This window comes from Podarcis gaigeae (assembly GCF_964106915.1).
Source record: "Podarcis gaigeae genome assembly, chromosome: 8".
In the NCBI taxonomy this organism is placed as follows: Eukaryota; Metazoa; Chordata; class Lepidosauria; order Squamata; family Lacertidae; genus Podarcis; species Podarcis gaigeae.
In genome coordinates, this window is record NC_139684.1 from 13,366,413 (window position 1) to 13,383,848 (window position 17,436).

At 48.3% G+C, this 17,436-nt stretch overlaps 1 protein-coding gene across 1 annotated transcript in view; it reads left to right on the forward strand.

Moving 5' to 3' along the window:
* The window catches only part of ALDH4A1 (aldehyde dehydrogenase 4 family member A1), a 28,714-nt gene extending 18,740 nt beyond the window's left edge, over positions 1-9,974 (forward strand). Inside the window, exons 12-15 of the mRNA XM_083750240.1 lie at positions 4,541-4,693; positions 6,654-6,775; positions 7,202-7,320; positions 8,861-9,974. Of these exons, the coding sequence (XP_083606366.1) occupies positions 4,541-4,693; positions 6,654-6,775; positions 7,202-7,320; positions 8,861-8,973 (507 nt within the window). The 3' untranslated portion in view covers positions 8,974-9,974. The remainder of the gene's footprint in view (positions 1-4,540; positions 4,694-6,653; positions 6,776-7,201; positions 7,321-8,860) is intronic.
* Positions 9,975-17,436: the final 7,462 nt, after the last annotated feature.

Here is a 17,436-nt window from a genome sequence, read left to right on the forward strand (position 1 = left end):
GGCCCTAAGCTACTGAAGCTAATGGGGCCTTTTATACGTCCAGCTGTCAACAACAAATTGTCGCTGGTTTTTGTGTTGAATATATGCTATATGGTAATTGATGGACCTACACTACTGTTGCTGTATATAGGTTTTATATTACTTGATTTTTTATCTTATATTTTGGAAATGTACATCCAGTTTTTCCCCCCTTTAAATTTTTTTTGGGGCCCCCCAAGAGAGTGGGGCCCTAAGCTATAGCTTGTTTAGCTTATATGTAAATCTGGCACTGGGTACCTTAATAAAACAGTCGCATGTCCTTCTCTATGCCCCCATCCAAAGAAGGAAGAGGCATTTTCAGAGTTCAAGGGAAGCACTTCCTAGCCAGGGAAGTGGGGTGCAAAGCAGGGGCAGTGAGGGGTGTGGCCTCAGAGGAGGGGGTGTGGCCTGGCGAGAGTCCTAGGGGCTGGACAAAGAGGCTTCGAGGACCTCAAATCAGCCCCTGGGCCTTAGACCCCCATTTATTCACTAATTAACTTGGCTAGTTGCTTTATCTTGCCCAAGGCAACCCAGAGCAACTTACAACTACACCCCTGCAACATAGATGCATTAAAATCAAGGCGGGGGTGGGGAAATGCGTCTCACCCACTTCTCAGAAGCCACAGATAGAGGTGGAAGGCTTGGTTGAAGAGGAATGTTTTTGCCTGGTGCCTAAAGGTGTATAATGAAGGTGCCAGGTGAGCCTCCCTGGGGTGAGCATTCCACAGACAGGGAGCCACTGCAGAAAAGGCCCCGTTCTTGTGTTGCCACCCTCTGGACTTCTCACAGAAGAGGCACGTGAAGAAGGGCCCAGGGTCCAGGTCAGTTTTATGGGGAGAGTCTGTCCTTGAGGTATTGCGGTCCTGAGCCGTTTAAGGCTTTATACATTGAAAGCAGCACTTTGAATTGGGCCCAGACACAAATTGGCAAGCAGCACAGTCGGGCCAGGATCGGTGCAATATGCTCATGCCATCTTGCTCCAGTGAGCAACCTGGCCACCAAATTCTGGACCAGCTTGAAGCCTCCGAACTATCCTCAGACGCAATTGCAGTAATCTAACCTAGAGGTCTTTGTCCATGGAGTTTTCTTGGCAGGGATACTGGAGTGGCTTGCCGGTTCCTGCTCCAGGTGGATCACGTTTGCTCAAAACTCTCCACTATGACCTTCCATCTTGGGTGGCCCTGCACGGCATAGCTCATAGCTTCTCTGAGTTATTCAAGCTCCTTCGCCACGGCAAGGTAGTGATCCATGAAGGGGCAATGATGAAATTAAAAGACGCCTGCTTCTTGGGAGAAAAGCAATGACAAACCTAGACAGCATCTTAAAAAGCAGAGACATCACCTTGCCGACAAAGGTCTATATAGTTAAAGCTATGGTTTTCCCAGTAGTGATGTATGGAAGTGAGAGCTGGACCACAAAGAAGGCTGATCGCCGAAGAATGGATGCTTTTGAATTATGGTGCTGGAGGAGACTCTTGAGAGTCCCATGGACTGCAAGAAGATCAAACTTATCCATTCTGAAGGAAATCAGCCCCGGGTGCTCACTGGAAGGACAGATCCTGAAGCTGAGGCTCCAATACTTTGGCCACCTCATGAGAAGAGAAAACTCCCTGGAAAAGACCCTGATGTTGGGAAAGATGGAGGGCACAAGGAGAAGGGGACGATGGTTGGACAGTGTTCTCGAAGCTACCAGCATGACCAAGCTGCGGGAGGCAGTAGAAGACAGGAGTGCCTGGCGTGCTCTGGTCCATGGGGTCACGAAGAGTCGGACACGACTAAACGACTAAACAACAACAACAACCTAGAGATTACCAGAGCATAGACTACAGAAGTTAGTCTATCCCTGTCCAGACAGGGGTTCAAAAGACGTTCATGGCTATGGCAGATTTTTGCCCTTCTGCAGTGCAGGTTGCTGCTTAGTCCTGGAAAACTTGGTGGAAAACGTCTCTCAGGATAATCCTCAATGAAACTCCGGAGTGCATCACTTGCACTGCAGGCAGTGTGGTGTAGTGGTTATGGCGTTGGCCTCGGACCCCAGAGACCAGGGTTCGAATTCACCCACACCCCACTTGGCCATGAAACTCGTTTGGTGGCCTTGGGGCAGCCTAAACTACCTCGCAGGTTTGTTGTGGGGATTAGAGGAGGAGAACGATGTCAGTTGCCTTGAGCTCCTCGGGAGAAAAAGGTGGGATAGAAAGGAACAAAAAAAGGCCCAAATTAGCAAACCCGTTTCCTCCTTCCACCTAGGGATATACATCTGGCCTCCCCATCCTTCTTGGACCCACAGCCAGCGATCCCACAGCCACCTGCCCTTCCTTGTCCCGCTTTCCATGGCTCCCTGTCCCACCCCCCTCCCCAGTCTCTGGGTCCTGCATGGCGTTACCCCCATCTCGGTTCCTTCCTCGCCTCCCCTCGCTCTGCTATCTCCACCTCCCAGGAGCTGAGCTTCCTCCATTCCTGCCTTTTCTGCTGAGCGAATCCCTGCTGAGATTACGGCTGAGCCGGCAAATGCTTTCTTTAAAGACGTATTTTCACAGCTTAGGAGCAGGCATCTGTCAATAATGATAACCCCACCGCTGCTGCTATCGCCTCCTCCTCCTCCTTCTCCTCTTCGCTCCCCACCCTCACGTTCCCCTGCTTCGCTCCGTCTAGGCACATTTCCCCCTTCCCGTAGCCGAAGACTTTCCCTTTGAAGTCCTTTGCTTCTCCTGTTGAATCGGGCTAATCTCTCGTCACACCCAAACGGGTTGGGAAGAGGCGCCACTGACCGCACGGGGATCTATCTTTGGGGCAAGTTTCTTGTTTCCCAGAATCCTCCTCTTCTTTCCTTTTCTTGGCCCTCCTAAGAAGGTCAGGGGTGGCCTCCGTCCCTTCCATCTAGCTCAACCCACCCCCAAGTGGAGCCACCGCTTGGGGGCATTACAGTGGTACCTTGGGTTACAGACGCTTCAGGTTACATACGCTTCAGGTTACAGACTCCGCTACCTCAGGTTAAGAACTTTGCTTCAGGATGATAACAGAAATCGTACAACAGCAGCGGGAGGCCCCATTAGCTAAAGTGGTGCTTCAGATTAAGAACAGTTTCAGGTTAAGAACGGACCTCCGGAACGAATTAAGTTCTCAACCAGAGGTACCACTGTATAACCTCTGAGTGCTTTATGGAAACAAACATATTCGAAAACTTCCGAAAGAATTAAGACTGGCAGTCAGCTGAAGAACGCGTGGCTAGGCAAAAAAAAAAATGTTTCTGGTGGGTGCCGAAAAGGGTGCCGTGAGTTTTGGCACGTTCTGGATTTCAAGAGGCGGGGAGTTCCAAAGTGTAGGTGTGGCCTTCATGAAAAAGATCCTTTGCGTAGTGTACAACAGGCAACTGTAACAGTGGCAGTTTTGCAGAATTGGTTAGTCGAGTGGGTGTCTGTTAAGGCGACCCTGCAAGCAAACGAGTCCCAAGCTGTTAAGGGCTTTATATGGTGATGCTCGATTTCCAGCGGAGAACAACTCTGAAGTCGACACAGTAGAGTGCTGTCGGGGTGCTTGTATCGATCACCCAAATGCAGGCGGTTGTGTGAATGCGAACTGGGTACCTGCAGGACTTGGGCCTTCCTTCATAAACCCCCCATTCCGGTGGCCGCACCCAAATTTTGTAGGGTGGGGATAGAAATGGAAACTGCCCGTGCCGTAACGCCATTATACAAACCCGTGGTGCGACTGCATCTGGAATACTGTGTCTCGTTCTGGTTGCCTCCCTTCAAAAGGGATATTATAGAGTTGGAAAAGATTCAGAAAAGGACAAGCCAAATAATCAAAGGCTGTGTGTGTGTGTGTGTGTGTGTGTGTGTGTGTAGCGACTCCCCTATGAAGGAAGGTTGCAGCGTTTGGGACTTTTTGGTTTAGAGCAATGTTTTCCCAAACTTGGGTCTCCGGCTGTTTTTGGACTACAATTCCCATCATCCATGACCGCTGCTCCTGCTAACTAGGAATGATGGGAGTTGTAGTCCAAAACAAACAGCTGGAGGCTCAAGTTTGGAAAACACTGGTTTAGAGAAATGGTAAGTAAGAGGCGACCCGATAGAAGCTTATAAATTTATGGGTGGCACGGAGAAAGTGGATAGAGAAAGGTTTTTTTCTCCCTCTCAAAATAACACTAGAACTCGCTAGGCATCCGTTGAAGCTGAACGTGGGATATGGTAATTCAGGACGGATAAAAGAACTTTATGCAGCACATCGTTAAACTACGGAACTCCCTGCCACAGGAGGCAGTGATGGCCACCAGCTTATGTGGCTTTAAAAGATTATTGGACAAATTCATGGAGGAGGAAGAGACTATCAATGGCTGCTAGCCACAGGCAGCCATGCTTCTGAATGCTAGTTTCTGGCAACAGTGGGAAGGGGAAGAGGGCTCTTGTGACCAGATCCTTGCTTGCTGGTTTCCTGTTCTGCCACCGTGAGATGGTGGACTTGATGGGTCGTTGGCCTGATCTGTAAGGTTCTCTTTATGCTCTTATGTCCTTCTTCTCTTCCAGTCTTTCGAGCGCATCAAGAAGTGGCTCGGCCACGCCGAGACGTCGTCGAACCTAAGCATCCTGGCCGGAGGCGGGTGCGACGATAAGGTTGGGTATTTTGTCCAGCCGTGTATTATTGAGACGAAGGACCCGAAAGACCCCATCATGCAAGAGGTGAGTCTTCGAAGGGGGCAGCGTTTCTTGCCAGGGGAACGTTGACCGTCCTCTTGTGGCTCACATATACATTCCGTGTGAATCCGGAAAGCGAGGCCAGGTGTAGCTAGGAAGTCATAGAATAGAATCATAGAATCATAGAGTTGGAAGAGACCACAAGGGCCATCGAGTCCAACCCCCTGCCAAGCAGGAAACACCATCAGAGCACTCCTGACATATGGTTGTCAAGCTTCTGCTTAAAGACCTCCAAAGAAGGAGACTCCACCACACTCCTTGGCAGCAAATTCCACTGTCAAACAGCTCTTACTGTCAGGAAGTTCTTCCTAATGTTTAGGTGGAATCTTCTTTCTTGTAGTTTGGATCCATTGCTCCGTGTCCGCTTCTCTGGAGCAGCAGAAAACAACCTTTCTCCCTCCTCTATGTGACATCCTTTTATATATTTGAACATGGCTATCATATCACCCCTTAACCTCCTCTTCTCCAGGCTAAACATGCCCAGCTCCCTTAGCCGTTCCTCATAAGGCATTGTTTCCAGGCCACAAGATCCAACTTGGATGGCTTTGAAAGGGGATTGGAAAAATTTGGGGTCTGTGTATAATAAATAATAAATAATAAAATTTTATTTATATCCCGCCCTCCCCAGCCGAAGCTGTGGTTAACAACAATAAAATAATACAACATTCTAAAATCATTTCATTATAAAATCAGTTCAAATCAAATAATAATAAAATTTTATTATTTATTCTTTATTTATGGCTGTGCTCTGCCTCCACAGTCAGAAGCAGCAATGTTCCTGAATACTGGTTGCTGGAAATTGCAAGAAGGGATTGGGGATTGGGTTCAGGTCTCGCTTGTGGGTTTCATCAGGCTGGCCACTGAGAGAACAGGACGCTGGACTAGATGAGGCATGGGCCTGATCCAGCTGCTTGCTAAAGCAAAAATTGCCAACACTATTTGTGTCCCCCCCCCCAACACAGCTTCCAAGGTGGGTACCATGGATGAAGGCATTTACCCTAAGGAAAGGAAAAGGGACACGGATGGTGCTGTGGGTTAAACCACAGAGCCTAGGACTTGCTGATCAGAAGGTCGGCGGTTTGAATCCCCGCAATGGGGTGAGCTCCCGTTGCTCAGTCCCTGCTCCTGCCAACCTAGCAGTTCAAAAGCATGCCAGTGCAAGTAGATAAATAGGTATCGCTCCAGCGGGAAGGTAAACAGTGTTTCCGTGCGCTGCTCTGGTTCGCCAGAAGCGGCTTAGTCATGCTGGCCACGTGACCCGGAAGCTGTACGCCGGCTCCTTCGGCCAGTAAAGCAAGATGAGCGCTGCAACCCCAGAGTCATCCACGACTGGACCTAACAATCAGGGGTCCCTTTACCTTAGAAAGGAAAAAGGCTTTGATCTGTTAAGACTGGAGGCAGAAACATTTTATGTTGGATCTCACGTTCTACTCCGGGAAAAAACCCAGAGGTCGTTGGACTCCAGGTCCCATTAGCTTCATCCAGTAGAGACAATGGCCAGGGATGATGGGAGTTGTAGTCCAGCAGCATCCAGAGATCAATAGGTCGCCCATCTCTGCACTATATGATGTGATGGAGGGAACTGGGGGGGGCAGTGAAGGCAAGCGATGGAGGCATCTAGGGGCAGTAAAGGCAAAGTGACAGCCTGGTTCAGGGATTGGGAACTTGCAACTCTCTTGCAACTCTCAGCTCCCATCAGTTTTAGCCAAGCTTGGCCAGTGGTGTGGGATATTGCTGGGAGTTGGGGTCCTACACAGAGTAGACCCATTATGTGGCATCCAGCTAAGTTCGACTCTAGGTGTTATCTAAGCTGAATGTGGAAGGTTTGGGGCAGATCCTGAGGATCTGCAGAGGCTTAGACACTCACACCAGTGCTGTTCTCAGAGATGAATCTCTTGTCTCTTATCTTTTGCCCCCTATCTCCTCCCTCTCGCCCCACATTCAGGAAATTTTCGGGCCCATCCTGACGGTGTATGTTTACCCAGAGAGTCAATACAAAGACATCCTTCAGCTGATTGACAACACGTCTCCGTATGGCCTCACGGGGGCAGTGTTTGCCCAAGATAAGTAAGCACTGGAGTCCACCCCTCCCCCACAGGGTCTCATCCTGACCACTTTTGCCAGCATAGTACAAATCAGGTGGTGCCAGCAAGTCAAGAGGGGAGGAACTAATTTTAGATAGGTATGGGTTTTGATTCTGGGCCGTCTTTCCAAGACATTATTTCATTGGGTTGGTACCCCACTATTTCCCCTCCAAACAGCTCAGTGCGGTGTGCATGGTTCTCTCCGTGCTCTTCATTTCATCTCCACAATGACCCTGCGAGGTAGGTTAGGCTGAGAGAGGCACTGACTGTCCCCTCCCTAAGGGCACATCCAGTGATTCCATCCCTGGTCTTCTGGGTTGTCTGTGTGACTTGTTGCACAGGTGTGGCCTTGTGGTGTCTTAACATGATTTCCTCCCCCCCCCCGCCCCCATTTCTATATCTCCTACAGAGCCGTCATTGACGAAGCGTCAAAGGTCCTGAGGAACGCAGCCGGCAACTTCTACATCAACGACAAGTCAACTGGCTCCGTCGTGGCGCAGCAGCCGTTCGGCGGATCCCGGGCCTCAGGTGTGCGAGAGCGAAAGTTGGGTGGGGTTTTGCACTGGGTGGGGCAGCACAGCACCTTCTGCCTGCCTCCTCTGTTTTAGTCACCTTTAAAGCCCTAAACGGCCTCGGCCCAGTATACCTGAAGGAGCGCCTCCACCCCCATCGTTCTGCCCGGACACTGAGGTCCAGCGCCAAGGGCCTTCTGGCGGTTCCCTCACTGCGAGAAGCCAAGTTACAGGGAACCAGGTGGAGGGCCTTCTCGGTAGTGGCGCCTCCCCTGTGGAATGCCCTCCCACCAGATGTCAAAGAGAAGAATAACTACCAGACTTTAAGAATACGTCTGAAGGCAGCCCTGTTTAGGGAAGCTTCTAATGTTTAATAGGTTATTGTATTTTAATATTCTGTTGGAAGCTGCTCAGGGTGGCTGGGGAAACCCAGTCAGATAGGCAGGGTATTAATAATAATAATAATAATAATAATAATAATAATAATAATAGAATTTAAGCAGAGGTTGGATGGCTATCTGTCATGGAATTGGCCTAGGTGAGCCTTTGGAATCCCTTGCAATTCTACGATCATCTTCTTTCCTATAAGGAGCTCAAAGTGGCATGTCTAGTGCTCCCCCTCATTTTATCCTCACAACGACCCTGTGGGGTAGGCTAGGCTGAGGGACAGCGGCTGTCCCCCAAGGTCTCCCGGGGGGGGGGGCGCTTCGTGTGGCCAAATGGGGTGATTTGAACCCTGGGCCCTCCCAGGTCTGACACTCTACACCAGCAGTGGCCAACTCCCGAGAGACTGTGATTTACTTTCAGAATTAAAATCTGGCAATGATCTACCCCCGCTTTTGGGGGGTTCAGGTCAAAGTTGTTGAACTTTTCTTAGGGAGCTTTTCCCGTTTTTGAGGGGTGTGTGAGGCAAGGGTCAAAGGGGAAAAGTCACTCACAATAATATCGCTTTGAGTGATAACAGCCACAGAGGGAAAGCTCTCTCTTCCCTTCCACTGATCAGACAACAATGGAGGGCAGGGCAGGAGTCAGTTTCAACGATGCTGAGGAAAGGCAGCCAGAGATCAAACAGTGATCTACCAAGGCCTCGCAGGGATCTACCAGTAGATCGCGATCGACCTGTTGGACATCCCTGCTCTATACCATGTTGGCTGCCCAAAAGGAATTAACAGGGAGTGCCGAGAGGAAATGTAATATTACATTTCTTTGTAATAGTGCATACTTCCAAATCCCAAGATTTATTTATTCAATATCTTGTGTGTGTGTTTTTTTTTTAAATTAGCATTTCAAAAATGCATGTCATAGCGGTTTACAGCAATAAAAACAGAACCATGCAAGAAAACCATAGAAAAAGTTTAAAATGCAAAGAGGTAAAGACCAATGAAAAGAAGAAGGCAAAAGAAGAAGAAAACAGTGTTAGCAATAGAAAATCCCTAACGTGAAATAAGTAGCCGGAGTCGCAATGAGGTCTAGCAGCTTGCTTTGCTTGTTTTGTGTTTCGGGGAAAAAAAGGGAAATCGTTGTTCTCAGATTGCATTTCCCCCTTTTGGAAACAGGAACGAATGACAAGCCCGGGAGCCCCCACTACATCCTGCGCTGGACGTCCCCCCAAGCTGTCAAAGAAACCCACGCACCCCTGGGGGATTGGAAGTATCCGTACATGCAGTGATGCAGCTCTCGACAGTGCCTTTATCTTGGAGCCGCAGTTGGGTTACCGACCCACCGCACTGTGGATCTGTTAAAGTAGTGGCAATCTCTCATAATACACAGGTGTATTTAGGAACTCCCTCCCCAAATCCCTTGGGGAACCTTATTTCCTGTTTTGGAGGAAACATTGAGGCTCAGTGCAATGTTAGCCTTTGGAATAACCTTTAATTATTAATATTATTTTAATCTTTAAAAAGCTCTCTTAATTTCAACACATTTTAAACCTTGGTAGGATTCCAGATATGCTGAGCTAAGCCCTCTTGATCCGAGTCTCTAAAAAGTTTGCATCATTCTGTTTTTCCACCTTAAACCGTGCCCTGCTCCCATCCGGGCAGAGGAATACGGTTTCTCTGCCAAGCGCAACTTCGTTGAAACGCTGGTTCATAGGGACATTTGCTTGTCTGAGCTGACCCTGCAGCCTTTGCGCTCAGAGTTGTGGGTTGGAAAAAGAGGGTTGCATCCCCCAAAAAACCTCCGGCTTTCAGACTGAGCATGGATCGTATCAGCAGCGAGCATTGCAAACTTGCTGGCCTGTGTGACCTGTTCCTTCCAACCCCTGTGGGGTTTTGTGGTTTTTGGATAGAATCTCCAAAACCCAAGTTCCCATTGGCCAATATTATTTGGACAACAATGCCTCTTTCTTTATAAACCTCACCTGCTGTAGATTTGATCACTGAAGTGGAGCAAGGCAAAGGTGGTTTTTATTTTTTTTTTAAGGATGCCTATTTTTGCAGCCCTGATATTTTTATCCAGATTCCGGCATCAACTTTCCGAATAAAATAAAAGAAGGATTCTTTGGAGGGGAAGGTTAAAATGGAATTGATTGGTTTGTGGGCAGCTAACATGCAATATGTTTAACAGCTCAACGAGGCTGTTAAATTCAGTGTTAATAATAATGTAATCAGGTGTATATTTTTATGTGCCTTTGGAACAAAGAGAGCTTAGTAAATCTAATTAAGATTTCATGCATTTTCGGACTTGGCTTATTAAAATACTTTTACTTAGGGAAGGGGTGGGGAGGCTTAGGGCACTGCTGAGTTGCCTGATGGGAGGCGTTGTGGTTTGAGATCCTGAGGGCCAGATATAGAGTCTGGAGGGCCACATCTTGCCATTGGGCCTGAGGATTTCAATTCATGTGACATGCACACACTTTTGAGTTTGCTCAGGGGGTTAGAGGCAACTTTCCTCCGGTGTAGGAACCCAGCTCTTGGGGGTCCCACAAGTGGAAATCTGTGGGTAAAAACCTTTTAGCGTTGGGTTGAATGAGACCACGAGTCATACTGTTAACAGAAAAATCTGAGGGCTCCCTTGGACAAAAACAAAGACACCAACCAGGATAACTTGGAGCAAAACAGCAGCCTGTAGGCTAGGCCTTTATTGAATACTGTCATGACAGGACTCCCACCCGCAACAAGATGAAGCAAAACGGAAGTCCAGAACAAAAGAAGACCCCAGCTTTTATTAGTTACTAATCCCCCAAACTACACCCCTAAGACTACATCACAACTACATCACAAAAAGGAGGGGTTGCGGGAGGGGTTTGTGGAGGTAACCTGAGTATCTTGTCACCTGGCTGGTTCCTCCTCTCCCCTTCCCCATGAGTCATTTCCAGAGGACAAAGGGAGTTGGCAGTTTCCTGCCCCCAGAGGGAAGAGCTGATCATTGTCCTTTGTTCCAGTCCATGTTCCACTCCCATATCCAAGTCCTTTGTGACCTGGATGGTCTTCTGTCTGGGACCATCAAGGTTGTCATGTCAACTGGGTAGGGCTCCTGTGTATGTGCTGGTATGGTTAAGGGATTATGGCCATCCTGTATCAAACCACCCCCCTTTGATAGTCCTTCCTTCATGGAGTAAAATAAAAGTGGACCAGTGTAAATCCGATGTATGGTTGATTTACTATGAATTTATAACAGAAACGTTCACGTATGTCGTGTGTGTGTGTGTGTGTGTGTGTGTGTGTGTGTGTGTGTGTCGTGTTTGTACAAACTGAATGATTGGGGGGGGGGTTCCTGCAACAATACAAAATGCCGTGTGACTTTGTGGACTCTTGTGTGACATCAGCAGCTGCAGAGGTGAGCTAAACGCATTTGCTTGGGAAATAGAGGCCCCACGGGCCGTGATCCTGCCACCGGGACACCATTTTGTTCCACTAAAGTCTCGAAAACGCAACCGGAACCACTTAATGAATTCTACAGGCATCCCGTCAATTAATGGTGTAAATAGGCCTCTTCGTCTTCAGACAAGGCGCACATCCCTTATGCTTAAAATTCATTTCCCATAAATTGCAACAGCAGCATTACCTTGCTTGGGCACGCTCTGCCACAGGACCCTAAGGTTCTAGTCCAGTTTGTGTCCTGGAAATCCAGTTGGTAACGACTCAGTTGCGAAGATGTGTAGCAAGCTGCTTTGAGTTTACTTTTCAAGAAACAAAACAAGACTAAATGTAAATAATAATAATAATAATAATAATAATAATAATAATAATAATAATGTGGTACCTCAGGTTAGAAACACCTTGGGTTACAAACTCTGCTAACCTGGAAGTAGTACCTTGGGTTAGGAACTTTGCCCCAGAATGAGAACAGAAATTGCGCCGCCTACAGCGGGAGGCTCCATTAGCTAAAGTGGTACCTCGGATTAAGAATGGTTTCAGGTTAAGAACGGACCTCCGGAACAAATTAAGTTCGTAACCCGAGGTACCCCTGTAAATGATAAAAATTAACCTGTGCTGACTGGTAACAACTTTTTCGGGGTTCAGACTGAAACATATACAACTGTTTACCACTGAGCTACAGCCCATTTGCTGAGCTGGGCCATTGGTCCATCTAACTCTGCACTGCCTACTCTGACTGGCAGCAGCTCTCCCCAAACCCTGCATCCCGAGATTCTTTTCACCAGGCAATGCCTGGGAGAGGTTTCTGTCTTAGGTGTGTCTGTCGGCTTCAGCTTTTGCACTCCTCTGTTCCAGGTTTGAGTTCAGATACTTCAGGGCAGGGAAATGTATGCAAACCAGCCAGATTGCTGAGCCCTCTGTAACATCAGATGGAAATATCCACTAACTGACTCATCTTATTCGGCATGACTTTTCATCAGGTGTCCTTCCTGCCCCCAGAGGAAAGTAGACTGAATCGTAATTGGGATGCTGGGAAAATCAGGTGTTCATGTTCTGTAAGCAAGATTCCGGGTGAGGGGGATCATCTAGATTATTTCTTCTATTTCGCCAGGCTGCTGAAAGCCCAAGCGCCCTGCAGTCTTGGGCAAAGCAGTTGATAAGTCTCTGTAGAGCAGGGTTTCCCAAACCTGGGCCTTCAGCTGTTTTGGGACTACAATTCCCATCATCCCTGACCACTGGTCCTGCTAGCTAGGGATGATGGGAGTTGTAGTCCTCAACAGCTGGAGACCTCAGTCGGGGAATCCCTGGGCTAGATGGCCATTCCAACTCTACAGTTTTATGACAATGCACCATAGTAAGGTAAAGGGACCCCTGACCATTAGGTCCAGTCGTGGCCGACTCTGGGGTTGCGGCGCTCATTTTGCTTTATTGGCCGAGGGAGCCAGCATACAGCTTCCGGGTCATTTGGCCAGCATGACTAAGCCACTTCTGGTGAACCAGAGCAGCGCACGGAAACGCTGTTTACCTTCCCGCCGGAGCGGTACCTATTTATCTACTTTGACGTGCTTTCGAACTGCTAGGTTGGCAGGAGCAGGGACTGAGCAACGGGAGCTCAACCTGTCGCGGGGATTCGAACCGCCGACCTTCTGATCGGCAAGTCCTAGGCTCTGTGGTTTAACCCACAGCGCCACCCGCTTCCCATGCACCATAACACATAGCAATTGAGGATTGTAGCCACAAATAGCTCTTTCCTCCATGAATCCTCTCTTTTAAAGCCAATCATGTTGATGGCCATCGCTGCCTCCTAATCCCTGCTGCAGAACTTGCATTTCTGTCCCATGTTTCTTCCTCCAAGAAGCTCAAGGTGGCTTCTGCTCCCCCCTCATTTCATCCCACAACAACCCTTCGAGGTAGGTTATGCCAAGAAGCAGTGATGTGGCAGAAATCTAGCATCCAGGGTTGGAGGCAGTGATACTTCCGAATACCAGTTGCTGGAAACCTCAGGAGAGTGGGTGGTCTTCTGCTTGAATCCTGCTTGCAGACTGTCCATTGGGAGGCATCTGGGCAGCCACTGTGAGAGGACAGTGCTGGACTAGATGGGCCATTGGCCTGATCCAGCAGACTCTTCTTATGTTCTTAGGATGATCTGGGCAGTCTCCCGCTTGGACTACTGCAATGCGCTCTACGTGGGGCTACCTTTGAAGGTGACTCAGAAACTGCAATTAATCCAGAATGCAGCAGCTAGACTGGTGACTGGGAGCGGCCACTGAGACCATATACCACTGGTCCTGAAAGACCTTCATTGGCTCCCAGTACATTTCCGAGCACAACTCAAAGTGTTGGTGCTGACCTTTAAAGGCCTAAATGGCCTTGGCCCAGTACTGTATACGTGAAGGAGCATCTCCACCCCCATCATCCAGCCCAGACACTGAGGTCCAGCACTGAGGGCCTTCTGGTGGTTCCCTTGCAGCTAGAAGTGAGGTTACAGGGAACCAGGCAGAGGGCCTTCTCGGTAGTGGCACCTGCCCTGTGGAATGCCCTCCCATCAGATGTCAAGGAAATAAACAACTATTTAGAAATAAGCAACTTTTAGAAGACATCTGAAGGCAGCCCTGTTTAGGGAAGTTTTTAATGTCTACTTATGATGCTGTATTATGTTTTTAATATTGGAAGCTGCCCAGAGTGGCTGAGGAAACCCAGCCAAATGGGCAGGGTACAAACAAACAAACAAACAAACAAACAAACAACAACAACAGAAAGTTGCCCCTGCCCTCGTCCTCCAAAGAACGCCGGGGTCCCCGGATCAAGATCGCTGTCGTGCTCTCAAAATGCAACCCTCCACAGCTTTGACAGAGCAGTTGGCCTGTTCTTGTAAGGTTAAATGCAAACAGGCTACTTATGCAAATCCAAAGCATAGGGTTATTTGCCTGAGCGAACCCTGAGCTTTGCATGAAAAAAGGGGGAGAGGAGTTTTCTAGCATGGTGCAAATCTGGGAGGTAAGAGGGCTGAGGGTTTTTTTTTTTGGTTTATGATCCCCTGGCATAAACCATCCCCTGACATAAACAGAAGTCCATTTCTTTCTTTCTTTTAATTTTATTGATTTGTTAAGCCCCCTCCCCTCCAAAGTACAGACAACAAAGAGGAAGAAAACAAAGAATCTGATATTTAAACCATAAAGAAGCACCTCCCGGAAGGGCAAAAATGCGAAGATACGGCACAGCTCCAAAGGGATCATGAAGTATTAACTCGTAGAAAGATTCCGCTTACAAATAATAAAGAAAGAAAAGTATTCTTCACCTGTGTGCTCCTTTATTATTGAGAATAAAGGCTCTCTATAGTCTTAAAAAAAATTATTAGTGTTTATAGAGAAAAGTACAAAACTTAATACTGAATATCTTCCCCTCCTTTTATTGTCCAAATTAAGACTTTGATCTAAATAGTATAAAGCAAAGGGGGGGGGGGAGGAATCAAGAAAGAGCGCAAGAGAAATAAGGAAATAGAATGGTTAAAGAGAGAAAGAAATAAAATTCAGAAAGTAAGACTTTGAATTCTTTGTTTGCCATATGCAAACAACATTCACTTCATTCACTCAATACCTAACAAAGCCACTTTCTACAAAAAACATCTTCAGTCTTCAAATCCAAAGTCATTATTTTTCTTTTCCATTCAAAGTCTATGGGAGGCTTCCAGTCGTCAAAAAATGTGAACAGTGACTTTTCTCTGGTTAAACATGTCATTTCGCCATCTCAGCTAAGTTCTGAACCGGACCATCTCTTGCCTTCACTGCCCCTAGCTTTTAAGGTAGGGCTGGGGAAACTCTGGCTCTCCTGCTGTTGAAGGACTCTGACACCCATCATCCTGGACCATTGTTTGAGCTGTCAGGGGCTGATGGGAACTGGAGTCCAGTAACATCTGCAGGTGGCACTGTGGGTTAAACCACAGAGACTAGGTCTGTGGTTCGAATCCCCGTGACGGGGTGAACTCCTGTTGCTCTGTCCCTGCTCCTGCCAGCCTAGCAGTTCGAAAGCATGTCAAAGAGCAAGTAGATAAATAGGTACCGCTCCGGCGGGAAGGTAAACGGCGTTTTATGCGCTGTTCTGGTTCGCCAGAAGTGGCTTAGTCATGCTGGCCCCATGACCCGGAAGCTGTACGCCGGCTCCCTCAGCCAATAAAGCGAGATGAGCGCCGTAACCGCAGAGTCAGTCACGACTGGACCTAATGGTCAGGGGTCCCTTTACCTTTACCTTTAACAGCTGCAGGGGGCCACGTTGGCCAAACCTGAAAGATATAAAGCGGTCAGCACATTGCAGCGAAACGACTGAGGCCTATGTTTTCACTTGAGCCATTGAGTTCAATGCCCAGGTCACTGTTCCCCACACCATGCATAAAGGTAAAGGGACTCCTGACCGTTAGGTCAAGTCGCGGACAACTCTGGGGTTGTGGTGCTCATCTCGCTTTACTGGCCGAGGGAGCTGGTGTACAACTTCTGGGTCATGTGGCCAGCATGACTAAGCCGCTTCTGGCGAACCAGAGCAGCGCACGGAAACACCGTCTACCTTCCCACCGGAGTGGTACCTATTTATCTATTTGCACTTTGACGTGCTTTCGAACTGCTAGGTTGGCAGGAGCAGGGACTGAGCAACGGGAGCTCACCCTGTCGCGGGGATTCGAACCGCCGACCTTCTGATTGGCAAGCCCTAGGCTCTGTGGTTTAGACCACAGCGCCACCCGCGTCCAGCCCACCCCATGCATAAATGCATGCAAATGAGCTGGTCCTTACCTGCCTTCTATGCAAAGGAGCTAGCGAAAGGCTCTGGCAGGTGGCAAGGGGAAGGTCAGAAACATCTCATTCATCTTCTGGCTGGACAGCTGCCGATATGAGGGTGCCATAAAAAAGTGCCCCACCATGCGCTTCACCGGACTAGTGGCAGCCTGCATCTATGCCTTGGTGGCTGCCGTGGCCTCAATAACCACGCCCGCTTCCCATTTCCACCTGGCAGGAGATTACATCCTAGGGGGCCTCTTTTCCTTGCACGCAGAAGCTGTGGGCAGGCCCCACCTCAGCCCCACGCAGGAGGTCCCCATCTGCAAAAAGTATGTACCGGGTATCAGAAATGGGGGAGGGCCAGGGCCGGATTTAGGTTTGATGAGGCCCAAAGCTAGTGAAGGTAATGGGGTCCTTTATATGTCCAGCTGTTCTTTGTCAACAACAAATGGTCGCTGTTTTTTTTGTGTTGAATATATAGTAAAGTACAGGTAAAGGGAGCCCTGACCATTAGGTCCAGTCGTGGCCGACTCTGGGGTTGCGGCGCTCTTCTCGCTTTATTTGCCAAGGGAGCCGGCGTACAGCTTCTGGGTCATGTGGCCAGCAGGACTAAGCCGCTTCTGGCGAACCAGAGCAGCGCACGGAAACACCGTCTACCTTCCCGCCGGAGTTGTACCTATTTATCTACTTGCACTTTGACGTGCTTTCGAACTGGTAGGTTGGCAGGAGCAGGGACCGAGCAACGGGACCTCACCCCGTCACGGGGATTCGAACCGCCGACCTTCTGATCAGCTAGTCCTAGCCTCTGTGGTTTAACCCACAGCGCCACCCGCGTCCCCCTTGAATATATGCTGTATGGTAATTTATGGACCAAATAGGTATCGCAAGCCATTTGCCCATGTTGCCATGCAACCAGTACATGCAGAATGTAGGCACCCTGTATACAAAAATGAGCAAACCCGTGATATTTTAGGGAGCAGGCTAGCAGGCGGGGCCCATTATGTACATCATAGGAGCCTACACAACACAAAACACTGTTGCTGTATGTAGGTTTTATTTGTTTTTTATCTTATAATTTGGAAATGTACATCCAGGTTTTTTCCCCTTTAATTTTTTTGCCCGCCCCCCCTCCCCAAGAGAGTGGGACCCTAAGCTATAGCTTGTTTAGCTTATACGTAAATCCGGCACTGGGGAGGGCAGGCCATTTTAGGAGAATGAAATGAGATTGTGGGTGTGGATTCATAGAAGTGTCTGGGGTACAGCCAAGAGTTATATAGTCCAAACCCCTGCAATTCAGGATTCACAGCTAAACAATCTCTGGCAGGTGGCTATCTAATCTCTGCTTAAAAACCACTGGTGAAAGAGAGTCCACCACCTTCCAGGGGAGTTCATTTTACTGTTGGAATAATAATAATAATAATAATAATAATAATAATAATAATAATAATAATTTATTTATATCCCGCCCACCCCAGCCAGGCTCAGAGCGGCTAACAACAATAAAAGTAACACAGCATTCTAAAATCAATTCATTTTAAAATCAAT